The sequence below is a fragment of the Hemicordylus capensis genome, chromosome 1 (assembly GCF_027244095.1).
Source record: "Hemicordylus capensis ecotype Gifberg chromosome 1, rHemCap1.1.pri, whole genome shotgun sequence".
Taxonomy (NCBI): domain Eukaryota; kingdom Metazoa; phylum Chordata; class Lepidosauria; order Squamata; family Cordylidae; genus Hemicordylus; species Hemicordylus capensis.
In genome coordinates this window covers 404,036,766-404,063,369 of record NC_069657.1, presented here as the reverse complement: position 1 = coordinate 404,063,369, position 26,604 = coordinate 404,036,766, and the positions used below count along the sequence as shown (strand labels likewise).

At 44.3% G+C, this 26,604-nt stretch overlaps 1 protein-coding gene across 7 annotated transcripts in view; it reads right to left on the bottom strand.

The window, feature by feature from the left end:
• Positions 1 to 14,680: 14,680 nt before the first annotated feature.
• BABAM2 (BRISC and BRCA1 A complex member 2) overlaps positions 14,681 to 26,604 on the bottom strand; it is a 224,658-nt gene continuing 212,734 nt past the window's right edge. For 4 of the 7 annotated variants that reach the window (XM_053305982.1, XM_053305967.1, XM_053305975.1 and 1 more), the window contains exons 12-13: positions 21,259 to 21,426; positions 14,916 to 15,046 (exon numbers count right to left, since the gene is read on the bottom strand). In XM_053305982.1, coding sequence (XP_053161957.1) covers positions 21,270 to 21,426 — 157 coding nt within the window. In that variant the 3' untranslated portion in view covers positions 14,916 to 15,046; positions 21,259 to 21,269. Of the gene's footprint in view, positions 15,047 to 16,455; positions 16,571 to 21,258; positions 21,427 to 26,604 lie in introns of all 7 variants that reach the window. The other 3 variants (XR_008318845.1, XM_053305958.1, XM_053305992.1) reach the window with 3 other exon arrangements.

Below are 26,604 nucleotides of genomic sequence, written 5' to 3'. Positions count from 1 at the left end.
GTCTAAAAATTTTGCGACCTGTGAGCAGCAACACTAAGCCAATATGTTCAGTTCAGGGCTGCTTGAGATGAAAGGGAGATCAAACTTTGCCTCTGTGTTGTTTTATCTCCGCCCAAACAAAATCTAAGCTGCCAGACACCATCCCTTTAATTAATTAAAGAGAAATATGTTAATACATGTTTGTTATGTGCAGGAGCAGGATTCCTGGCAAGTGGCCAGCCAGGCAGGTGTCATGGAGCCTTCAGCACCTGTGCGGCCAAAGGGACCTGGGATTGTTTACACACAGGGTGATCCAACGAGAGGAGCCTGCCTGTATGCAGAGGACAAGGCTTCTGTCTCCGTGCCAGTGGAAATGAGGTGCATGGCTGGCAGCCCAAAGCTGCAAGTCGGCATTTTTTAATGGCTTCTCCCCCTGCTCTTTTGGATGAGGTTTAAAGGACGACTGGAGTCCTCGTATGCTGGCTGGTGGTAAGGAAATGGTGCATGCATAGCCAGTGCTCCTTCCTCTTCTCACTTGCATGATGTTGTGACTTTGGGGAGAAAGCATGCATTTGTGAGTGTGAGGGGAAGGAACCAAAGCTAGCTTCAGGTACAAGCAGCTGGATGCTGGAATCCACACAGAGAGAGGAAAAGAGCCAGACAGACGCTGAAAAAAATGCCCAGATAAACAAATGGCAATTAAAGAGGTGGCTCTGCTTGGCTGTCTCATGTTGCAGTACAGTAGAGAGAACACTTTTTTTCTTTTCTTCCTGCAGTGAGCTCCATAGCATGCATGCATGGTTGCTGCTGCCATTCTGTCAGGGATGCTATAGCAGTTTCCTGCATTGACCAGGGGGTTGGACTAGAAGACCTCCAAAGTCTCTTCTGAGTCTAAAATTCTATGACCAGCTGGTCAGAAAGGATTACCATAACAGGTGCTGAGCCAGCCGAGCAGCGGCCTGGGTCCAGCCCCACCCAGCAGCCCCTCTGACAATGTCCTGTGCGTGTGATGTCACGTGCACAAGGAGTGCACGGAGAAAAATCCCCTCCCTGCCCAGGAATTAGCGCTTGCCTATCATTTTCAGGCAGCATTTGCTACCTGAAAGCATCTATTCCTCTTTCTCTCCCTAGAGGGAGAGAAAGGGAGAACAGATGCTTTCAGGCAGCAAGCGCTGCCGGAAATGATAGGGAATGGCTCGCTCGGGCTCTTTGGAGCTCGAGGCCACGCCTCCTTTGTGTGTGACATCACACACAAAGGGGGCATGGCCTCGAGTTCCGAAGAGCCTGAGCAAGACTTCCCTGTTACTTAGGGCAGTGCTTGCTGCCTGACAGCATCCCTTCTTTCCTCTCTGGAGGGAGGGAAAGGAGAATAGATGCTTTCAGGCAGCAAACGCTGCCTGAAAAGGATGGGCAAGCGCTCACTTGGGGCTCTTAGTAGCCTGGGCCTGGGTGAGTGGGGTTCATTTGTGGCTCTTCTGGAGCACAAGCCATGCCCCCTGGGGGCTTCAGCAGCCCCTACCATTGGCATACCAGGTTCTTTGAACCCGTTCGCACAATAGTGGCTATGCCCCTGCACCAAGAGAAAAAACGTGATTTGTATGCATGATCTGGCTCTCAGCCATTTATTAAGCATATCCTGTTAACCCTCACCTGGAGTCATGATTCTTTACATAGGAGCAGGTCTTCCTACTCCCAAGTATTCCCACTGATTAAATTGGATACCCGCCCCCCCCCCCCCGGCCCACTTTTCCAGGCCCCAGAATCTACATAATTTAACATTTCACTTCAGGGGAGTGCAGTGGTGACCTTTACGTCCCAAGAATGCCGCCCTCTGTGACTACACGACTCACTGAGAATGTGAGTTGTTAACTAAGTAAAATGAACGTTTCAGACCTCACACTAATGAGGATCCATACTTCAACATCTCAGTTCTCAGCATTTCAGCTGAAAGGACACACTGTGACTGACCTAAGGGCAATCATCACAAGTTTGGGAGCTGGTCAAGTGCATTCTACAGGCCAGTCTCTTACAGTCATCACATTTTTGCTTGTTTTCTTGTCAGCTGGCCTTGGGCACACACTTCCTGAGTATATAGAATACCAACATGTGCTGTCCAACCAGGCCAAATACAAATAATATTGGTTCTTTTTGTCAATGTGGTTGCATTCTGGGAGTATGTCTGGTTTGTTGTGTCTCAGAGGTGTCGCTATAAGTGAGTAGATTGCCTCAAAGAACCCAGGCCTCCAGCCCCTGAGGGCCCCCCAGCTCCACTTCTCCCTATTTTCTTCATTATCTTGCTCACTCCAAGGGTCCGCCAGGGAGAGGGGCGAACATGGGCCCCCTCTCTCCTAGCTATGCCCCTGTTGTGTCTGATAGTGCCAACACAAAGCAGCTCCTTGCTCAGGAGAGTTTTTGCCAGCTATACATTGGGGGGGGGGAGTTATCCCCCACCACAATCCTCTGAGGACAAGATCTTATGAACACAGCCCTGCACACACAATAACATCAGGGCCATGGCAAGAACGCACCTGATGTGACTGGCGGATGTGCCATGCGCTTTTGGTGCATCTTTTAACCACACGAGGGGCATGCTCATCTGAACTGCCTCTCTACGTGTGCTCCGACAAGGTTTTGGAGTGCATGTCGAGGGGCAGTTCACTGGAAGTGGCCCCCAAGTGTTGTTCCATGGCTATATACATTGCTGCACAACTTGCAGGCGTACCTCCCTTTGTTTCAGCCCTCCAGCTTGCTTCCCAAGGTAAACATTGCCTGTCAGTGGGTAGGATGTTTCTGCATCATAGCACCAACATATTTTCAAATTGTACTTCTTTGGTTTGCTTGGTGTGTGTTGCCAGAAGGGACAGGACCTCTGAAACCTAACAGCTGCTTATCAACTATTAGGTCAGACTAATGTTGCCTTGAGAGGCAACTTCAGGCACAAAAAACAAAACTTTAATGAAGCTGGAAACTGACTTGCTGGCAAAGCTGCTGCTCAGGACCTTTCACGTTTATCAGAATCTGAGCTCATCTTCATTCAGTGTAGACATTGGTGCAAATCCTCCCCGCAAATGGAGGACAGGCCTACCGAGGGATATTGGCCACAATGACTACATGTTACCTCCATATTCAGAGGCAGGATGCCAGTGAGTACCCATTCCTGGGAGATAAGAGAGCTATTGCCTTCATTCACTTCTTGCAAGTTTTCTGAGAAAAGCTGGCGGGCTTCCAGAATGTTGGGCAACAGGGCTCTTCTGATGCTGCTCTGCAGCCTCCCTTCATTTCATTGGGGCTGGAGTTGAACTGTGGCAGCATAGCAGCAGCTATGATGGACCAGGCTCACTGGTACAGTTTGTAATATCAGACAAAGCACTTTTCAAAAATCTGAAATTGTGTTTTCAACAGGAGCACCGCTAGGGGGTGGCCTATAAGGCTCAGGCCCCCCAATCTCATCAACCACCTCCTTCCAAATGGGGGTTGGGGTGCTGCAGCAGCAGCAGCAGCAGTAACAGTCACTTCTCATCCCTAAAAGGTGCTGTGCTGGGGACAAGAGAGATGCTTTAGCCCCCAGCACAGCTCTTGTCTCCTTCAGTCTCTTCTAGGGAGGAGTCAGCTGCAATTATTCTGGGGGAGGAGGAATGACTGAGTTTAATTATCCAAAGTGGGGCTGTGGTCCTGGACCCTGCAACTTTTAAGAACCTAGCAACACCCCTGGTTTTCAAAGTGTTCAGTGCCACCATTCCATCCACGTAAGTACCACAAAGTTGAAGGGAGGGGGAACAATCTCACCCAGCAGAGTGGCTACCATGTAATCTACAAACTGGCCCTAACATGGCATCCCTCCAGTGGTTGTTGCTGAGTTCTACCTTTAAAAAAGGTTGCTGTGGTTGTTGCTGGTGTCTACCTTTATTTATCATTTTTATATGTAAACTGCTGAAGGCTTTTGTAGAAAAGTAGTATATAAATATTCATAGTAGCAGTGAGGTTGTCGCCATCGAACTACTTGGGATCCTGATCAGAGCAGTCTCAAGACACAAAAAATGCCACTCGCTGGGGAGGATCCCTGCACTGGAGCTCTAAAGGCCCGCTGCAGAGGGCGTTCTTTGAGAAATGATGCACATTCCAACTGTTGTCGCCCAACTGGAAGAAGAATGCTATTGTGCTGAGTTGTCATCTCTGTGCTTTGTTTCGCTAATAATACTTCTATAAGAGGTGCTGATGGCTACAAGATGCTTGCTTAAAGGCTCATTGAGGGCGACTGGCTATTAGACAAACCCTGCATGTTTGGACAGGGGCTGGAAAGAAACCATCTGGCAGCTGTGAAGTAGCTGGCAGGGAGACCAAAGTCTGACCAGCAAGAAGGAATCTTGGAGGTGCTCCAAGAGCATGCTGTTTACTTTGTGGGTAGGTGGGATGAGATGTTTTCAGGACTAGCATTGTCTGGGAGTTTGCCCGCCTCTGCCATGTGCAACTTGTGTATTTGCAAATAAACCATTACAGAAATACCTTTGCTCTCCAGCACTCTCTCATTATAAGGAAATGGACCTTGTAAAAGGCAGCTTTTGAAGCTTCCTGCCACTTAGAGGAGTACCAAATTCTACCTGCTTATTTTTTAAATTATTATTATTTATATGCCACCAAAAAATGGTTTGGAAGACAGACAGCTACAACACCAGGTGCTCTATGGTTTACACAACTGACCCAAAGTTACAAGTTACAGGGGAAAAGCACTCAGTCTCCCAAGATCTTCCATCAAATTATGGAGATTTCACAGACCTGAATAAATGAGCATAGTTTTTGTCCAGTCATTAGACCTAATACTAGCAAAGATTTCAGAGGCCCAAATTATGTATGTCATTATAAAATGACACACATAAAATCTATAGTGTTTAAAAAAACTCTTTCACACTTATGCTCTTTGTTGAATGATCTCTAAACACAATCCCATTAACACTAACAATGACCCAACATCATTGGGTGTTACAGAAATGACCACCCTGCAGAGTCAGCAAAGCAGGATATGGATTGGATGGGAGTGTCAGTTTCCTTATGAAGTGCCACATTATTGGCAAAGCCCACAGGCCGGAAATCGAACTAGATGGACCAATATTAAAGTTGGCATATCTGGTGCTTCTACTCAAAGATCTTGTTGTCCCAGTTAGGTCTTGCCCTTTGGATTCTTCTTCACCCTCTGTCACCTAACCAGTTGTTTATATAGCTTTGCAGTGGCCAATCCACATTGACAATGAATACCACTTCACGGGAAGTCGCACAGGAAGATCCAGTTACTTTACTTTTTCATTAAGGTAGCCCATAATTAGGCTCACATGCAGGGTGAGTCATTCCCCAAAGGAGTCCAAGGTGCTATTAGAGCCGCATACACATATAATTATATAATCCACTGCCATGTGGAATCTGTCCCATTAAGCCATCTGACCCTATTAGAATGAAGATGTCATTTATTCTCGTTACAAGAAGCGCTGCTTGTGCTCTGTACTAGATGACTCCTCTTCACTCAAACTCATTTGCTGAAACCAGAAAATGCTGTTTTGTCTCCTTGGTTCACCTGCAGGTTAAGGACAGACGTGGTCTGAGGAAAGCAGAAAATGAGGCTTTTCGGAACAGCCCATGCCTTGTTTATTTCAAACATTCCTAGACCACTTTTTATTTTAAAGACGTATATAAAGCAGTTTACAACCATAAAGGAACTGTAAATCATCACACTTGAAACCAAACAACCAGCCAACCCAAGCCTTCATAAAATAAAAATGCAGATTTAGAAGAGCATACAAACAGGAAAAATGTGTTGGAATAAAACTCTGCCTAAAACCCAAAGCAGTTTAAAAGAACCTAAAACACTTGGAAGAATAAAAATGTATTTGATGGACACTGAAACAGCATCGTTACCAGGCAAGTCTCTTTGGGGTGGGCATTTTATAAGCAGGGTGCCACAACTGAAAAGGTCACTCTGACTCACCTCCAAAGGTGGAGGCATTCTGAGGAAAGCTTCAGATGAAAATCTCAGTGAATAGGTAAGTTCATGGGCAAGTAGGCTTTCTTTCAGATGTTCAGATCCCCAACTGTATGGGGCTTTAAAAGGTCACTCAGCATTTTGACTAAAAGGTCAGCTTCACATAGACAGTCCTAGAAAGAACCAAAATATGGATGCCCACTGCCAGGTAATGCAAGACCTTAGCAGTGGTAATGCAAGATCTAGACCAGTGGTTCCCAACCTGGGTTCCTCCAGATGTTGCTGAACCACATCTCCCAGCATCCCCAGCCACAATAAATTGTAGCTGGGGATGACGGGAATTGTAGTTCAGCTTCATCTGGAGGAACCCAGGTTGAGAACCACTGATCTAGACAATGCTCTCCAGATATCCAGAATAGGGGAATCCATATGCCTTTCTTCAGAGAACACAGCAATGGTTGGGAAATCAGTTTCCCTAGGATTCAAATGCCTCTTGCTGCTTTTTCAGGGAAAATTTATTTCTCCCTCCAACTAAAGCTTCAATTACTATTTGGTGTGTTGTTTGGAATGTGCTCATATAAGTGCCACAGGCATCCAGTGGATAACCTCCACGAAATCGCAGGCATTGCTGGTAATAAAATTGTCCTGTTGTGTGCTCTGCAGCCTCTATAAAGATAGAATTGCATACATTTTTAGATGTAGCATTTTATAGGTGTTCAGAGCTCTGAATTAAAGCCTGGTCAATTATGATCTACAAGTTCAGGGTGATGATCCCCATGGCAGGAACTAGCAACATGATCAGCCCGGGTAACAATATTGCACCAAAACAACCACCATAGCTCTAAACTAAATCCTGCTTTACCATCCTAGAATCCCTGGTGCTGCATTTCTGGAAATGCCTTCTGAATCAGAACTTTGCTGGCCAGAATCAGATTTTTGTCTGTGTAGCGGATTACAAGCCTTTGTCTTAGAGCAAGCCCGTGTGAGGGGAAGAAAAATGCTGAATCATCCCTCTCTATTCTTTCCGAGCAAGGCTTTTCCTTAAACTTTCTGGTATTTTCAAAAATGGCTGCCCCCCCACCCCCCACCCCCCACTTTTTATTTCAGAGTTTGACCATCCCTGGGCTTGGGGTGTAAATCCCAGGGAAACTCTCCTTCTTTTGCTATGGGAAAAATACACAAAAATTCTCCCTTGTGCAAGCCTAGACGTGGTGAGAAGAGTGGTAGATTGCTGAACATCTGAGACGTGTTACACCAGAGAAACCCCCTTGCAGCCCCGACTTTCCCGAGTCAAAAATTCACTCAGAGAGGCTGGTAAAATGTAAAGAACAAAAAAAGGAGGGTGTGTGTGTCTTTGATTCAAATACTACAGATGGCTTCGGCCTGAGGCTTCCTCAGCTTTTAGTTACAGGTAAAAATACTCAGTGGTTACAAGAATACTTCAAAAAGCACCCCAGTTACAAGGAACAGGGATGTAGGAAAATATAAAAGCACCTCTAAAAGCTTGTAGAGTCTTTTGCAATGCGCTGGCTAGATGGGCGAAGGCTAGCATTCCTTAGCTTACTTATTTTACAATCCTAGAACAGTTTCAGGGATATGCAGAGCACACAATGAAAACTAAAGTCTAACACCAAGTCTGACTAAACAAACTTTCCTCTAGACTACTTTCCAAAGACAAAAGCCCTGCTTCCTTTTCTTCTTGAACTCTCCAAACTGTTGTAGAAGATTCAAGTTTCCTACCTTCCTGGCTTCCCCAGGACCTGCTGAAGGGACACTCTCCTGCAGCCTTTATGGCCACATGTCCTCTTCTGCACTCCCAGCCAAACTCTTCTAATAAAGAAACCCTTCTTCCTCTCCAATGGCAATCTAGGTCCCATCCACCTAGTGTGCTGGTTGGCTGATCCCTGAAGTTCGTCAGTATGTCAGTAAGGACAGGGTTCATTTCCAGTTAACTCTTTAGGGAGAAAGAGTGGCTGGTCACAACAGTCTGGAATCTGGTTTTGCCGTCACAGCCAACTGACAGAATCCAACTGAGAGATCACTGCATTCAACAGGGAGATTACAGCTTAGAAGAGTTTAGGGAAATTGAGATTCTAGAATGCCTGAACAGAGCAAAGAGCCTGCAACCTCAAAAGCCCCTGGTGGCAAACAAGCAGCCACTCACTGCTGAAGACTCTCTTGCCCCAAAGACCTTCACTGGGGGTGGGGAAGTGGGTGTACCTTTTGACTCCCACCTGATGTTTTTGAGGTGGCAGCCTCTTCACTCAGACATGCTAGAATCCAAATTTCCCTAAATTCTTCTCCACTCTAGACATTTCTGAAATGCTCCTTTGCACATGCACAGATCTCATGTGTGCAACTGCACAGAGACCACAAAGAAGAATCCTGATTTCCCTTAGACCTTAACTGGAATAGAAATGACCAAATCTGGGAATCACAGAACAATTATGGAATGGAACCAGGGGTGTAGCAAGGTTGGAGTGGGCCCTGGCCAAAAAGTGAAGATTAGCCTCTGCCCCTCACCTCTCCACCTTCTTCTTTGGAGAGGAGGCAGGGGAGAGAGAACAAGCTGTTGCTCAGCTGGCAGGGCCCTCTACTTCAGGGGCCCAGGGACATATGTCCCTCTTTGTTCAGTAATATAGCTATGCCACTGAATGGAACTGTTTTGTTCTGCTGGCCCCCGCCCTAAAGCCCACACCAGAAGAGCCTTTTGTACTTATAGTCAGCTAAAGAGAAGCCCTAGAAGGCTGCCCAGAGACTTAAGTTTGGGCGGGGTATAAATTTGATAAATAAATAAATAAACAAATAGTTGTTGATATGTTGATATGATGCTTTTTGCTAGCATTACCGTCTTTCAAGACATACAAAACCCCCAACACATTTCCTTTGCAAAGCAATTATTACAAATCTTTTACCTGCAGGGGACAGTGGGTTCAAAGAAATAACATGTCAAATTGCGATCAGCTTGACTCATTGTGAATAAAAACAGAGGCATGACAAAAGTACCCTGGTTCCCTGGCAGTCTTAACCAGTTTGCAAAAGACTTGCTATGCTGCAAGTCAAGGACTTTTACAACTCTGCCCAGCTGGAGCACAACACAAGAGCGTTTCATTTCATTGGCACGACTCTGCAATCCTCACAGGTGGAAAAGAAACATTATGGCTTCAATACTCTGATGAAAACATGTAGCAAGCCAAAGATCAATTTTCCCTGTAGGTGGTTGCAGAGGACATTTATGCACTAAGAATGTATTAATTCTTCAGCCAGCTCCAAAAACAAGCAAGTTTTACAGAGCTGCAGGCATAAATAAGGGGAGACTTTTACGGTCTCCCCCCACCTTTGAAAGCACCTGCAATTAAACACTTGCTTGCTTTCCACCCATTTAATACTGTGTGTTTATTCTTTATTGATTTATGAAAAGCCTCATGTTTTGATGCTTGCTTGCTTTTTAAGCTGCACCAGGGACTCATTCTGAGGGTTTGGATTGTGGTCTCGGCGAACAGCAGGGCAGCTGCTAAATATTCGGTGCCTGCTTTCTTTGCTTATTTCTTGACACTTTTGAACATTGTTTTCAGCAACTGATCTTGGCTTCCTCTCTTGTCCACACAACTCCTTGCCAATTCATTGCTTTACAAATTGAGCTGCAGTTCATGTCGTTGCAAGAGGGATCTCGTACGCCGCCAGCCTAGAAACACAGGACAACTTGATGTGATGGCAGCAGGCAGGGGTGGCCCAACTACTGAGGTTCCTTAGGAGAGGTATCATGTGCTAGCCTGCCCCATGTCTCCGGGGGCGGGATTCCCTTTCAAAACCAGCCTCTGCAAGCTTTGACATTGGTGCGGAGGGGTGAGGAGGAGGAGGAGGAGGAGGAGGAGGAGGAGGGAAAGTGGCTAGCAGCCTCCTCTTTTCTCCTTGTGCTCCTTGCAAAGCCAGCAAGAATCAGAGCAGCTGGTTGATCTGACGGTGGCAGGAGTCACCTTGTTGTGCTGCTGGCACCCCAATAACCTGCTGCCTGAGGCAACAACTTCACCTTGCCTCATGAAAGGGCCGTTTCCACCCTGCGGCTCATTGATAAAAGCAGGAGTGGGAGCGGGAGCAGCAGGGGTGGGAGGGGAGTGGGACCTTCCCCCTCCTTGTCTCCCCCCTTGAAACCAGAGGTTTAAAGCTATTTTAATCCTGAAGGAGATTACCTGCTCTTGTAGCCCTCCTAGGAGAAAGTTTAAAGGTTTGTGGGGCAGGCAGAGGAAGGGATCAGATTCTGATTGGCATAGTCCATGTTTTAAATTGCTGCCCCCCCCCATCCCCCTGTCATTGCTCTATAGGAATTTAGAAGCAGATCCAATCCTGCCCAAGATTCTGCTGCTCCCGCATCTCGTGAGATCTCTAGCATACATTCAGCAATATGTATTTGCAACATTTGTGTCTCATCTTTTCCCCAAGAAGCTCAGGGTAAACCATGAACGAGGTTTATGTCATTTTGAAGTCGAGGAAGCTGACAAGGAGAACTGGCTGCTTGGCTGAACTGCTAGTTCCTGGAGTGTGCCCATAAGCCTGACTTCCAGTGTTGGGAAGGCGAGGTTGGTGTCATCCAAACCCACCAATGTTGACCTATTCTGCCCTACTTATGGTCCAGAAGCTGATATCCGTCCCCCACTTCAAATCTTTACTACAGATGGTGGCTTCCAAGCCGTAAGTAGGTTGACATTTGCTGACCTTGGCAGTTTGGACGACGCATCCAATGTTGGTATAGCCGTCAGGCTCACAGGTGCGCTCCAAAAACTGGTGGTTCAGCCAAGCTGACAGTGGCATGCAAATCTAGCCACAGTGAGCTTCATGACAGAAGCAGGACTGGTACATCAAGAAAAGAGAGAACTGGCAGAGTCCTGGCAGGAGAGTGTGGGGAGGAGGGCTTGAGCAGCCCTCTTCTCTTCTGAACAGCCACCCACCCCTTTCCCCCTGCCTGACATTGCTTCTCTAAGAGAGATTTTTTTCCCCCCACTGGGGCAGGTATGCACATTAAATTATTATTTTGTGTTCCACAATTAAAGAAATTACATAGCAGAGGTGAAACCGACAAGCCTTCTCCCACCTTCCCAATTTCACCGGCGAAGGCAAAGAGAAAGTAATAAGTAGGGAGCTGGTAATGCAGAGTTATACACCACTGATCAGGTTTATAGATCAGTCAGTATACTGCCCACTCCTCTCAGCAGGAGAGAAACTGCACTAGTTAGCTCACACCTTAAGGGGTGATGGTACAGATGCAGTCTAAGTTTAAAAAATAAAAAGCGGGACAGGGAGAAGCACAAAAGCAAAAAGTGACAACGGGGGGAACCCAGAATTGCAACGGTTTAGGAGGAATGCATGAGTGAATTGTAGCAACCGAAAAAGGGCTGCTGGGAAAATACACTTTGTTGCATGCATAAGTTGAACATGAGAGGTACCTTGCAGAGAAGCAGATGAAATTTAAATGTAATTTATTTATAATGCTTTATAACTCGCCTTTCTTCATTTGAATGTAAGACAGCTTACAACCAATAATTAAAACAGCAAGAGAAATATACTACTACTACTACTACTACTACTACTACTACGAATATTTATATACTGCTCTTCAACCAAAGTTCACAAAATGGTTTACAAAGAAAAATACATAAATAAAATGTTCTCCTGTCCCCAAAGGGCTCATAATCTAAAAGAAACACAAGGCAGATACCAGCAACAGCCACCTTAGGGATGCTGTGCTGGAGTTAGAGATGGCCAGTTGCTCTCCCCCTGCTAAATATAAGAGAATCACCACTTTAAAAGCTGTCTCTTTGCTCAGTTAGCAGGGGTATATACAAATTATCTAAAATCTCCTAAAACAAAGCAGATTAGAGAGAACCAGAGAAAGATTAGGAAAGGAGGGGGCATCCTGGCCAGAATAAGAACATTTTTACTAGTCACTGGTACACCATCAGGGAGATTGCTAGTTGACTCTCCCAAGAGAGGGCCCCAAGAAGGTCCTCTCTCATGTGGAAGTCAGATGAGCCTCCAAAGGAGAAGGCATATGAAAGAGGACCAACCTTCTCATTGGCTAGGTAAATTCACCTGGGAGCCCTTCAAGTACTTTGACAACCAATGCAGATCAAACAAACAGGTGCAGCATGATCTGAGAGTTTTGCACTTGTCAAGACTCTCACAGCTGTGTTCTGGACCAGCTGAAGTTCTGAAGGGTCTTCAAGGGTCGCCCTACGTAGAGCATGTTATACTAATCCTAGTGATGTAACAAGAGTGTAGATAATCATGGTCACTTCCGACTGAGACAGAAATTAACACAGCTGGTGCACCAACCAAACCAGGCAAAAGTTTCCCTGGCCATGGCTGCCATCTGGACACCCAGGTGCAGTGCCAGGTGCAGGAGAATTGCCCAAACTGCAAACCTAGTCTTTCAAGGGGAATGCATACACATCTAGAACAGGTTGATAAACCATTGCCAAATCAGCAGATCTCCTGCACAAGAGATCTTCTTGCTGATTTAGGTTCAGCTTGTTAACCCATACCCAGCCCTTCATCTCCAGACATCAATTTAGTACATCAATTGCTTCCCCAGTTGAGGATTGGGATCGAAATATAAAGCTGGGTGTCATCTGCGAAGTCCCAGACTTAACTTCTTATTTAGCTTCTGTACTTAGCTTCTTAGACTTGTTGGCTGACATCCAGACTAGTGAAGTGTGCATGTAGCAATGCTGCTGAGAATGCTCTATGCAGGTGGGCTGATTTTCATCGATCTTCCCTTCCCTCTGTAGCCATTTGTGACTCTTAGAAATGTGTTCTTGAAGACTGTACATGTGACTTAATTTAATTTAATTTAATTAATTTATTTATTCGATTTCTATACCGCCCTTCCAAAAATGGCTCAGGGCGATTTACACAGAGAAATAACAAATAAATAAGATGGATCCCTGTCCCCAGAGGGCTCACAATCTAAAAAAAATCTTTACATGGTCTTTTGTAAAGCTTCTGGGAAGAACTAGACCCTAGAAGCTTCTAAATGACAGTATAACAACACTGGGCGGCACCCACACCTAATGGAGTGGTGCTCGTCTGCAAAAGTGCCTTCTGTTCATGGAAGGATTACTGTGCTTATACAAGGGAAATACTCCTTCCGTGAGGAGCAGTGCTCTGTTAAAGGTCAGGATCCTGTCCACTGGGCAGAATCCAGAATAAGTTAGTCATAAGTAAGTTCCATTGAAATAGAGGAGATAAGATAGCCATGATTAAATTTTGTCCCATTGATTTCCATTGGATGCAGTCATGGCTTAGTCTGGATCTTGCCCATCACCTTTTGTTACTGTTCCAAAATGTTAACTTCGTAAATGTAGCTTTGACTATTTTACAATATAGCTGACGAACACTGGTTAACTATTATTGGCCATGTGGTTAATATTGATTAGCTGACCAGTCCTATATAGAAGTAACTTTACACAGAACTATACTGGGTAAACTCCGTATGTAATTCATCCTCTTATGAACTGCATGCAGAATTCCTGCACCACACAGAAAATATTGCACAAAGCATCCCTAACTATGTGTAGACCAACATTCTGCCTAGTCTTTGGGGACTGAAAACATCCCCTGCATAACAGTAGCAAAGCAGAATCAAGCCAGGGAAAGAGTCTCTCTCATTTTTGATAGAGTTGAAAGGTCACTAATTTGCCCTTGGAACTAATCTTTGAACACTACTCTGTTACTTCACCAACAAATCTTCTAAGACTATAACTGTGTTTTTTTAAGGCAATGTCACTGGCATATAACATTCCAATAATGAATATTGACTTTATAATGCCAATCGTTCATAACTGAATGCAACCCAGGCAACTTCGGGTGTGCAGAATAAGACAGCAGTAGTTTTTCAGTTTGGTTTCCTAAATCATAGCAGAACTTTGATACATTTTCCATGTGCTGTTTATAAGACCATGTACATTTTATTCCCTTTGGAAACTACCCTGATCTATTTACAAAAAATAGGAAGTTACCCCATTGAGAGTCAGAGACAAGTGGCTTGCCTAGACGCTGAATGTACCATCCTGTATTAGAAAGAATGATGCATCCAATTATGTTTTCTCGTAAAGTTCTCTAAATGTAGACTAAACTGCTAGGATGAATAACTAACTATATGTTATGTACTAATAAAAGAATTAATGAAGCTTTTGAAGTCAAAAGCCTGTTTTGCTAGCAATATTTTTGCTTCTTGTCAAAGTTGTAAAGTTAGGTAGAAATACTCTATCTTCACATAATTTACATGGGGGACTGACATTTCTTGCAACATCAGTGGATGGTAACCAGACAGCTAATTTCGAATTTTATAATTAAAAGTATGACACTTTTAATATAAGTGCAATATAAGAGACTTTCAAATAGATACTAAAATATGCCAGCAAGTCACCCTTAAAGCCTGTGGCAACTGAAGTTTACTCTGGTTGTACTCTTTCAGATGGGCATGTATCCTGAGTAAAGAAAATTGCAAAGAGATAAAATATGGCACTGTGTTGCCCAGTAGACTTTTGGGTATGCTTAGCTAATTTCCAATAATGCCAAAAAGTTGAAATCCAATATGCAAAAATTGACAAAAACAATTCTAAACACTGGCACATGCTTGCATACACACACACACACACACACACACACTCACTCAGAAGGGAAGAAAAATATTCAAGAATGTTAGAAATAAAGGCAGCACAGGAAAACTATCAATCACATCTATCCATTGCATTTTTAATTTCAATCATGGAGGTAAATAAGAAATACATTTGTGTGTAAGAAAAACTGAACAAAAGAAAACAAAATATATTAAGACAGCCAAGGTCCTCATTATATATATGTACACACACAGAGTGAATTCAGTCTGTGGTGATCACTCCAGAGGCAAAAAGCACCAATGAAGGCTGAAATCCAAGCAACTTTCAGGAAGTCATCGTGCAGTCTTGACAGGCATGTGGACATAAGAATCGGTTTGGCATCCTCTCAGAATACGGATGCTTCCACCCAGCTTTATTTTAGAGTTTTCCATTGGCAAACGCCGCCTCCTGGAACTGAGGGACAAATGTTTTAAAATAAGCCCTAAAAGAAGAATAGAATCACTGATATTAGTAAAAGGGACAGAAAATCACAGAAAATTCTGCATACATGAGAAGATCTTTTAAAATGCAAACCTCAAGAGAGATTCCAAACTTTTCCCGATCACAGAGCATTTCACGTTACACCCATGAGAGCCCTGAAGAAACCCAGCAGTGCTATTTCACACCCCCAAGTAATATATAGGGGGCAGACTGGCTGCAAGAAAAGGCTGTACTTGTGTTCATAAATAATAAAAAATAAAAAGGGATTTGCTGTTGCTCAGTTCTTGAATTATGACCAATTTGCATCATTCTCTCTCAGTACGATAATTTTCTCTGTTTTGATGAAATATCACATTCTTTGTTGCTATTCTGTCAGTGGCTGAAGTTCTGACTAATGAAACACACAGTAAGGTGTCTCTGTAGGGGTAGGCCAGGAGCCCGTGTGCAACTCTCCCAGTCCTCCTATGTCTGCACGATTGCACCAGAAGGCTAAGATTTCTGCCTGCACTCTGCACGATCAGAAACACACCAGCAGTGCTTCCAGAGAGCGAGCAGTGCTCGGACATCTTAGTGCAACACCACACACATAGGACTGGGGGCTGCATGTGGACTCCTGGTGTGTCCCTGCCGAGCCTCCCTGCGTGCGTGTTTCATTAGGATGTCAGCAAGTGACTCTATTGCAGTTCTTACTGAAATACATTTTGCAGGCAGTTTAGTGAATCATCCGCAATTGCCCTATTGCTCCCCTGGATCTATACAGTAGTAGAGCAGTATTTGCAGAAATCAGTAGGGGAAAAATGTGCTCTTTTTCAAAGAACTTCAAGAGACAGACAATGACAAGCGTGTAAGTCATACCATTTGCTGCTTCAGTGTCTGGTAGCAGGGAGTCTCTGCTCTCCTTGGTTCTCTCCATGCTTCAGGGATAATTGGATTTATTCATGTCTCTAGTACTTAGTGGACATGAACAATCAATTGAGAGAATGTGCAGATGGCAGTGAACTATCATCTGTTTCCATCTCGGCCAAATCAAGACTGCCAAGTTGCTCATTAAGGGATTAACTAAATGGTCTCAGGTGAGATATATCAACACTCTGGAGTGAACATTATTCCCTTTTGAGAAAAGTTTTAGAGTTTTAAAACAACTGTAAAATGAGATAATATTGGGGCTGAAGACTGCACTAGTTGAACAGTCTGGTGTTCAGGCTTCATACCACTGTTTCCTCAGTTGTAGACAAGGTATGTGATTTGCCCATGAGGCAAACCAGTTCCAAGTATTTCAGGAGGACCTGCTTGCTGTTTGGGCACTAATGGGCTTTGTCTCCTAACTATGTATGAACAACAGATTTAATTGTTATGTGAAGTGACAGGCTCTTTGTTTATTAGTAAACATAAGAAAAAAAATAGTTATACCTGAATTGACACTAGCCTTCTACCATTATATTCTCTTTTTTTCTGCAATAAAACTGCTTCAGATATGAATTACTCTTCCTTCACTCCTGCCTTTCTGGGAAAAATTTCTGGAGAGCTGCAAATTTGGAAAGAATAAAAATTGCAATTCTAAAAAATAAAAAAATGCAATTCTGGGAAAAAATTCTGGAGAGGTGCAGATTATATTCTTTGCTTTATGACTTATGATGACTAGTATGATTACACTTGCCAAAAATTCCAGGCATTTCTTCATACAAATTTCTATGCCAAGCATCTCCAAAGTGAGTATTTAATTAAAAAAACAACCAACCACCACCACCACTGAATCTCACAATCTGGATAGAGGCTCTAGCAGCTTCTGAACTCAAATTACCCATCTCAGTGGTGGTAGTATGTAAAGCTGATACAATCACAAAACCAGATTACCCCAAAAGTAATACAGTCTACTTTCCAACCATTCAAGATTCTCTAGACCTAAACCACACTTGAGAAAGGCTAATCCAAGTTTCTTTTTAACAGTCCCCAAAAACGGAATCCACAACTATGCTGATCAAATATTCCCACTCTCCTACAATTTCAACCATTTCCAGAACATGAATATAAATGTTATTTGATGCAACATGAATCCACTATTGTGCACTAGTCTTGATCTACCACTTAAAGCTAAGCATAACTTGTTCCTCCCTCCACATTTATCAAATACTCTCATATCTGTGGCTCTTTGAGGCTATTTTGTTTGTGTCCTTCTTAATAAGTGATGGCCATGCTTTCCAGAAGAAGGAAACCTTAAGATACAACCCATTATACTTTCAGAGACCTAACCAGCTTCAAGTTCTTCCATTTACAAAGTCATTTCTATTGGCATGTGATACTTCTTTTGAAATAAAAAATGCTTCCTTTTTTTGCAGCAGTGCCACACTGATAACAAAACAACATACAGTCTTAGCCCTAGGCAAGATATACAGTTGTCTACAACCCAGGTTTGCCATATAGAGCAAATTGGTCCAGGAAAGAAATGGTCACTTTGCAGCTCCTTGCTGAGTTAAGAACAGCCCTGCTGGATCAGGCCCAAGCCCCATCTAGTCTAGCATCCTGTTTCACACAGTGGCCCACCAGATGCCGCTGGGAGCCACAGGCAGGAGTTGAGGGCATGCCCTTACTCCTGCTGTTACTCCCCTGCAACTCAGAGGTACTCAGAAGCATCCTGCCTTTGAGGCTGGAGATGGGCTCTAGCCCTCTAACTAGTAGCCTATGATAGACCTCTCCTCCATGAAGTCACCCAAACCCCTCTTAAAGCCATCCAGGTTGTTGGCTGTCGCCACATCTTGTGGCAGAGAATTCCACAAGCCGATTATGCGTTGTGTGAAAAAGTACTTCTATTTGTTGGTCCTAGATTTCCTGGCAATCAATTTCATGGGATGACCCCTGGTTCTAGTGTTATGTGAGAGGGAGAAGAATTTCTCTCTATGCACTTTCTCCACACCATGCATGATTTTGTAGACCTCTATCATGTCTCCCCGCAGTTGTCTTTTTTCTAAACAAAAAAGCCCCAGGTGTTGAAGCCTTGCCTCACAAGAAAGGAGCTCTAGGCCCTTGATCATCTTGGCTGCCCTATGATGTGTCTTTCTATTGGCATTGACACTATCATCTTGGTTGCCCTTGGTTGTGCTATGAGTTCACATAGCACACTACTATACACATCTTGAGGGGAAACCACACAAAGTCAATGCAGATTGATTTTTTTGTTGGGATTTCTGTCCTCAAGATGATATCTACAACCTAAGGTTATGAAACTTTGGTGCGAATGCTACTGTGATGTCAGTGCTTTGGTGCCAGTGCCAATGTGCCAACCCAGGATAAGACATGTGGATTAAGAGTTTTGTACCCTGCCTACCCCTTGAGTTGTTCTGGAGTGCTTGGACATTTTTCTTTCATTTTTTGGGGTGGTGGTGGTTCTTCATTGGTGACACTGTTTGTTTGTTTGTTTGTTTGGGTGGCTGCTGATTGGCCAGCTGCTCACTTGCAAACTGCAATGCTATCGTTCTGCCTCCAGAATCCTACCTCCATTCTTCCTGGAGGAGGTGCTAGTGCAAATAGGAGACTGAAAGGGAGAAAGAGCTGATCTAGATCCTTGACGGTGTTGTTGAATTGGCAAGAAAAATGTTTTTGGAGGAGCAAAGAGGGAACTTGGGGAAAATAAGAGACTAATTAGGGGGAAAGTTACTTGAAGAGGTATTGCTTTGGGAGTGAGAATCTGTAGGTAGCTTTCCTTCTGTAACAATGTTAGTGTGCTGCAAAAAAGTTGTTTTGGAAGAGGAATAAAGTGGTGTAAGGTGGTGCAAGTCACCATTGCTGACAAGATGTAAGGATGAACTGTTGATTTTATAAATGTTAAGAGAAGTGACAAGATCTGCTGAGAGCTTCTGTGTGGAAAAAGCGTGGGGGGAAGTCAAAGCACAACTAGACATGAAATTGTGAACAATTTGAGGACAAGGGAAGGAGATGACAGTTCACCTCCATACCATCTGGTGTGCATGAAATGTGGGTTGTGGATATCAAATCTTTTGTCATAGCACCAAGAAAGCTGGATCGAAGAGGCCATTGCTTAATAACAGATGGAAATAGCATTCATATGGATGGATTCACCATAATTTACAAAAGACTGCTGTGGAAAAAACCAAATTAATCTTGAAGCGCAAAAAACTCTTGGAAAACATAACAGCACTTTTCTGTACATGTGACACATTTATCTTATTAAATTCAGTTTTCACATAGCAGTTTTAAAAAAAATATATCTGTCCCATGCTATTGACATACTGGATATTCCAATCTTCTGCTTTTCATCACAGGAATAGTCCTCCTGAATGCCAATGCATTTTGCCATGGTAATTTCCCCCCATGAATGTTTGCATTGTTTTCGTGCGTAATGTGGCTTTGAGTGATGTCATGTGTTCTCTTGAGCAGTTGGTGTGGCTGTACCAGAGCATCTGAGTGACTATGTAGCATTCTGTTTTCTTTAGTTGTGCTTGACAATACAAAGGGGGGAAAATCTCTCACTCTGCAAGGGTGTCTTTGCACTTCAAAGAGCTGATAGTATACTGTCTGCCAGACGTTGTCTTTAGATTCCTGCAGAGTTTTTCATCTTTTTTAAAATTATGCAAGGAATATTTATTGATATTTATGGAAGGAATAAACTTGAAAGTGTTATGGACATTTATAACCTAGTTCAGCTCTAGTCATGTGTAAAAACTGCATTTTTGTGTGACTAGTGGATGGGAAACAAAATGCAGAAGGGAAAATATATTTGAGCATTCTTCTACTAAAAGCAATGGAGTACAACAATATTCACAATAGACAACATCCACACTCTGACAGACCTCCAAATATTAACCCAATTTACACCACTGGTTTCTGATGTAGCAAAGCAATGTACACAGAGCCTTTTTCTGCATGTGTAATTTTGTCTTTGAATTGGGGGATTTGAACTGCTTGCCTATTCCTTATCTTAAATAAATTAAAACCCAGAATAAGATAATGTAAAGACCAATTCATCACACTATATTGTGATCTCAGTAATGTGATTTAAAACAAAACATGGCAACTTGTGTATCAAATAATGTGGGCGGGGGTGGGGAGCCTATCAAATTGAAGGTGGGAAGTAGCATATCATATCTTCACATGTAGTGGTAGAGGACAGCTTTGGAAACAGCTTCAGCAACTTACTTAGAATCCTCGTAAGGGTTCATGGGATACAATTCCTCATTGCCACTGAAGATGGGGAAAGTGCCCCATCACAGAACAGTAAAAAAAAAAAAAGCCATGTGGCAAGTAATCATACTAACCATCATGTTCCAAGACAACAATATGGTTAAGTGTAACATCTGGATGGGACCTGAGGTTTAAACTCATATAATTGCAAGCAGCCTCCTCTCGAATATAAGCATATACTGGCACAGATAGAAGGACAGTATGTAACCAAGAAGTCTAAACAGAGGCGCGCTACTCACTATACACAATTAAGCCCATTCTTGTCGAATGAGTTAATGCTCTCAGCAGTTCAGAACCTGAAGTAAAGTATTCCCAAACAATTAAAACCCACACATATTTGTTTTTAGAATTCTGACTGACTCATACTGATAGGAGACTCTAGAAGTGGTCTGAGATCTCCTTCTCCTCCGTACCTACAAAGCATGTTTTTCAGTTCTATTATGACTCCTTTAATTCTTGTATAGAGTTTGTATTATGCTATTAACTAGAAGATCAAAATGAGATGAGGGTCTCTCTCTCTCTCTCTCTCTCTCTCTCTCTCTCTCTCTCTCTCTCACACACACACACACACACACACACACACACACACACACACACACACACTACAGTGAGGAAACAAACAAAATATGGGATAGGAACTAAGGCAGAGAGTGAAAGTTAGGGATGTACAGGTTTGGTGTTGTGGGCAGGGGAGCGGCGACTGGGATCTTAAAAAACAAATTAAAAAGAGGAGAGCAGGTCCTTACCTGCTCTCTGTCACCATAGGCAGCCTCCTGCTGCAATGGCGCTGCCCCCAAGAGCCTGCGTGCAGCACCAACATGCACATGGCATCCCACACGGTAGCGGTGCTTAACCTTGTAATTACAAGCAGCCTTGTAATGTGAATGGGGAAGTCACTTTCACTAGGGATGTGCACGAACCTCGGTGAAGGTGCACATCCCTAGTGAAAGTGACTTCCCCATTCACATTACAAGGCTGCTCTACACATCCACCCACATGAAGGATTTCTTTTCATACCTCAGGGATTCTCATCCTCCTGAGCTGTCACGCCCTCGATCTCCGACAGAGAGGAGGAAGGGGAAGCTGTCAACTTTCCAGGCGATGCAGGAGTGTCTGAGGGGCAGAGCCCGGCTGTCAGTGTTCATGAAACAGCTGTGGATAATGACTCTGAGCAGGCACAACAACCTGAGGCAGCAGAAATCATGAAAGACCAATTGGAAGAAGAGCTATGCAGCCAACCCCCGCTGACCCCCCAACAGCAGCGTGTCACGAGACGCAGGGATCAATTGGAGACTATTAGGAAAAGCAAACGCCTCTTGCAGAGGGCTGATAAGCCTTAAATCCCTGCCAGCTGGGAGCTTTCGTGGCTTGCACTATAAATCACGTCGTCAGTCAGCTACTCACTGCTGAAAAACAACATTCGTCAAACTATATGTCGACAGCATGCAGCCCAGTCCGGTCAAGACCTTGACATGAGCTAACTGTGGCTGGGGATGATGGGAGTTGCAGTTCAACAACATCTAAGGACCCAAGCTTGAGGAGCCCTGTCATACCCAGTAATCCCATCTGTATAGAACTGGGTTTTATAGTATAGGTCAAATAGGTTATTAGCTATAATCTCAACTGAGATGGCCCCCAGTGGAAATGGCTTCCTACAGCAATGATACAGCACCTCTCCACGCCCCCCCCCCAAGCCACACCATGGGGACGTGTATGGCTACACCTATTTTAACTGTCAGAAATGAGGCTATGGACTTTTCATTGGGCCAGTCATCTGGGAACTGAAGCAGGCAGGGCTGGGAAATATTGCTGCTGTTTTTCAGGGTCTCATCAGAATTTGCTCATGTGTGACTCTTTTTAATTGATTGTTAGCTGCTTTGGGGCTGTTTGACCTAAAAGGTGGAATGTAAATGAAGTTAATAAAAATAAATACATTTCCTATATTTAGCCAACAAATTTAGGAAATGTAACATATTGAAGCATTGTGACTGTGCTTGCCTCAGCTTAGTATTATTCTTTGCAAGAATAATGCCTTCTTAAAACAAACCATGAAGATCTGAAGGAATAAGTGGCAGATCACTTGGTGGCTATGTATTATTTGGTCTTAACGAAGACCAAATTTTCAGAGACCAATCTTTAGATTGACTGTAATGTTATCATGATATCCTAGAAGAGGGAGAATAATTATTTCCCTTATCTCATGACAGCAAGAGGAATAGCAGCATAATTAAAATATGGAAAGCACAATGGAGTCAAAACTTCTTAATTGTAAGAGTAGTTCATTAATTGTTTTGAAGATAACAGAGGCTGCAGAATCACTTTCTCTGGGGAGGTTTCTGTCAAGTATGGTTTACTTGACAGAAGGGTTCAAACTTCAAAACAGAAACTGGACACCAGATAAAAATGTATATTCTGCACTCAAATGTTACATAGAATCAGTATAATATGTTTAATTTTGCACTAGTTCTATTTTGATATTTTATCTTTCCAAAATGGAGCATTGGTTACTCACCGTGAAGGCTCCTTCTTGCTGTTGAGTCCAAGGGTGTCTCATGTGTGGGTTATGTGATCCCATGTGACTCTAAAAGGCAGGACTATGCTAATTAGGACAAGCTTTTTAAGGCTGGGAGGAGCAAACCCTCCTCAGTTCTTTTAGGCCAAGAGGCGACAAGTACCCCAAGGAAGAAAACTTCTTGAAAACATGCCCCCCCCCCCAAAAGATGGAACCAACTGTCCAAGGAAAAGGATGCAAAGCAAAACACTATGGGCATAAGTTTCCCGGTAGTATACTGCAGAACAAAACTGGTCACGTGTTTTACACAGGTCACGTGGCTGAATCAGTAACCAAAAAAAAAAAGAGTCTATAACTCCAAGGTCCCTGGAAAATAGGTACTGGTGTCAAAGGGCGGGTCAAGACACCCTTGGACTCAGCAGCAAGAAGGAGCCTTCACGATGAGTAAACAATGCTCCATTCTCTGCTGCTGTATCCAAGGGGAACTCACGTGTGGGGACATACCACAGTCCTAAGTCCAACCAGGGAGGGTACACTGCGCCTACTCTGTAGGGAGTTCCTGCTGGAGGACTCACACTCCAAAAGCTGCCTGAGCAGAGGTGAAGGCATCTAATCTAAAACGTTCAGTAAATATGAAAGGCGTCTGCCAGATGGCTGCCCTACTAATATCCTGGACAGGAGTGTTCGTAGAGAAAGCTGCAGACTCAGCTGCAGCCCTAGTGGAGCGGGCGGACATCGTAGTGGATGCCCTGAGATTCTGGGATTCTTAGGCCAATGCTATGCACACCTTCAACCACCTGACTATGGTGGCTTGAAATAAAGAGGGACTTTGAAGTTCTAATGTGCTTTGTCCTCTTAATGCATACCTTAAGGCATCTACGGACATCAAGCTTGTGCCAGGCCTTCCCCGGGTGAATCAGCTTAGGGGGGAAAGAGGGCAATATAACATCCTGAGAGACATGGAAGGTTGAAGCCACCTTAGGTCGAAAAAAGGGGTCTGGAATGAGTTTTACAGAGTTTGCATAGAAAATACAAAGGTTGAAACTGAAAGCTAAGGAAGAGCTGCCTTAGAGCCTTGAAGGACTAAAAGAACTGAGGAGGATTTGCTCCTCCCAGCCTTAAAAAGCTTATCCTCATTAGCATAGTCCTGCCTTTTAGTCACATGGGATCACAAAACTCACACGTGCGATGCCCTTGGACTACAGCAGCAGAGAATTAGGACTCTTCTACCCTCGCAATGGTCAGTGCTGGTGAGGAGAGTGGTGGTAGCAAGAGAGATATGAGTGTGGGCAAGTTGGGTAATCCATCCCACCTTCCCAGTACAGGATATAATACTGTACACATTCTATCCTATCCCTTCTCATCAGAGAAACTGGTGGACTGGGAATGTTGGGCTATGTGGGTAAAAATATGCATCCTATGAAACACCCCCTTATGGGAGATTGAACCATACCCACAGGAACAAGGCAGGGAAAGGAAGTAACTAAACTCCAGACACATGCAGTTATTTTACTTTTCTGCTGTTACTTTCACCTGCTGCTCACAATTCAGAGATTTTAAATACATTTAGCAGAGGTACTAATGCTGTATGAATTTCTATAGCAACCAGCAGTGTCTTCTCTCAGGGAATGAGAGAAGAGTACTGATAGAAATATGATATTTCTCTCTCTCTCTCCCCTCCCCCAACACAATCTGTTGCAGCAGTAGAAGAGGTGGAGAAAGGCGAATGAATTGTTTTAACAAACGGTGTTGTATGGAAGAAAACACTTTGTGATTTAGTCACATTGGGCATTTGTGTCCTAGAGGTTTATGCTCTCCTCTTAAGAGGGCTGATCCTGACCTGGAAAACTGGGATTCAAAGTCTACAAGAAACAGCCCCAACAACACATGCTGCTGGTCTATATGAACATAGAGTAAATTATTATTGTGGTTCAGTTTCATCATTCCAATTCAGGAATCTGTATAGAAACTTTAAATTTCTCTTACTAAAGAGAAATTTATAAGAATTTAAGAGAAGCAACAAGGATGTCAAGTTTTCTGACAGTGACAGCTTAAAAGCCTTCTTTCCATGTTTTAACTATTCATGTTGACACCCTTGAAAATCATTCTACATGTTAATCATCTGGCTGCAGTTGCCCTAGTGCCTTAAATGTCAAGAAGTGTCATCAGGGAAAAAAATAGAAATAAACACCACTTGATGGTCCAAATATTGTTGAAAGGGGTTTCAGTATGAAGTGTAAACTCAGCACCTAGAGTAGACAACTCATCACCAGCACAGCATGGTTTGCCTTAGCCCCAAGTTTCAACAGCAAGTGACAGGCCTCTAGAGAGAGAAAATACCTGTGGAGTCATCAGCATAATGTAACATGCCATTTCCTTCTATAGGGCCACCAACTGCTGTACAGTCATTCTTACCCGGAGAGGGGGGGCAGTGTCAACTAATCTCACTTGGGCTTCTTCTTATGGGTGGTTTTCAAGAGATGTGTCAATTATTTCTGGTGTGCTTACCACTGCTAATTAGTGTTTTGGTATCTGCCCCTCTAAAAACATAGGTGAACATCCACCTTGGAATATTTACAAGTATTCTAGTTGTTAGGAAGAGGGGGGTGGTAAGTTAGGGACACTTCATATTGGAACTGACAAGAGGAAAATGAAGGGTCAGTATGGCTGGGGGGGTGGGTGGCTAACATAGATATTAGCACCAGGTGGACTGTGTGCTGTTGCTAGTGAGGAGGTTCAGAGGCAAAGGGAGAAATGAAGGGAGTGGGGAGGAGCCCAAAAAGCAAGGCAGCTAAGGGATGGAAAGCCCAGAGGCAGAAGGCACTGGGCTAAGAATCTGGGATGAAAAAAGGAGCATGGCAGGCAAAACGTTTGAATAAATGATGGACAAGAGGTGGCTGGAAATTGTTCAGAAGGGTAAAAAAAGAATGTGCAGGTGAGGAAAAGAGTTTGCCTGGAGTCAGATGGTATTGGCAGAGAGACAATGGGAGAAGTTCAAATTGTCTTTTATTTAAAACTTTAAAAAATAATAATCAGATAAATATTTCCATCCTATATAATAAAACCCTAGCATGTCCGCCCGTGTCTCCCTCGGACGTTCTGGGCATGCATGGTGCACGTGCGCAGAAGAGCCGAGGGAGACACGGCTGCAGGCACCAGGCGGCCATGTTGGCCGGTTGGTCAGCCCGGCCGTGGAGAGGCCGGAGGCGGTGGTGGTGGGTCCGGCCCGGCCCGGCCGCAGGGAGGGGAAAGACGGCGGCGGGTGGTCCGGACCGGCCGCGGGGAGGGGAGCGGTGGCGGCGGGTCCGGACCAGCTGCGGGGAGGGGAGCGGCAGCAGCGGCGGGTCTGGAATCGACCCGGAAAGAAAAGAAACAGCGGCGGAAGGACTGGCCCGCCCAGGGGAAGGGGAGAGAGAACGGGGGCGGGTCCAGCCCGGGCGAGGGAGAACCAGCGGCGGCGGGACTGGCCCGGTCCCGCGAGGGAGAGAAATGGCGGCGGCAGGTCCGGCCTGGCCATGGGGAGGGGAAAGACAACGAGGGCAGGTGCGGCCCGGTGGAGGGAGAACCAGAGACGGCGGCCGCGGGACTGGCCCGGTCCCGCAAAGAAGAGAAACGGCGGCGGCAGGTCCGGCCTGGCCATGGGGAGGGGAGAGACAACAAGGGTGGGACCGGACCGGCTGAGGGAAAAGCAGAGACGGCGGTGGCGGGACCAGCCCGAAAGTCCAAAAGAAAAGTTTGCACTAAGCACAACAACAAAAAAATCCCTTGCTGTTGAGGAAATACATATCTAACAAACATATCTACACAACCCTACTAGCGCCCGTTATTTTAACGGGCTTAAAAATACTAGT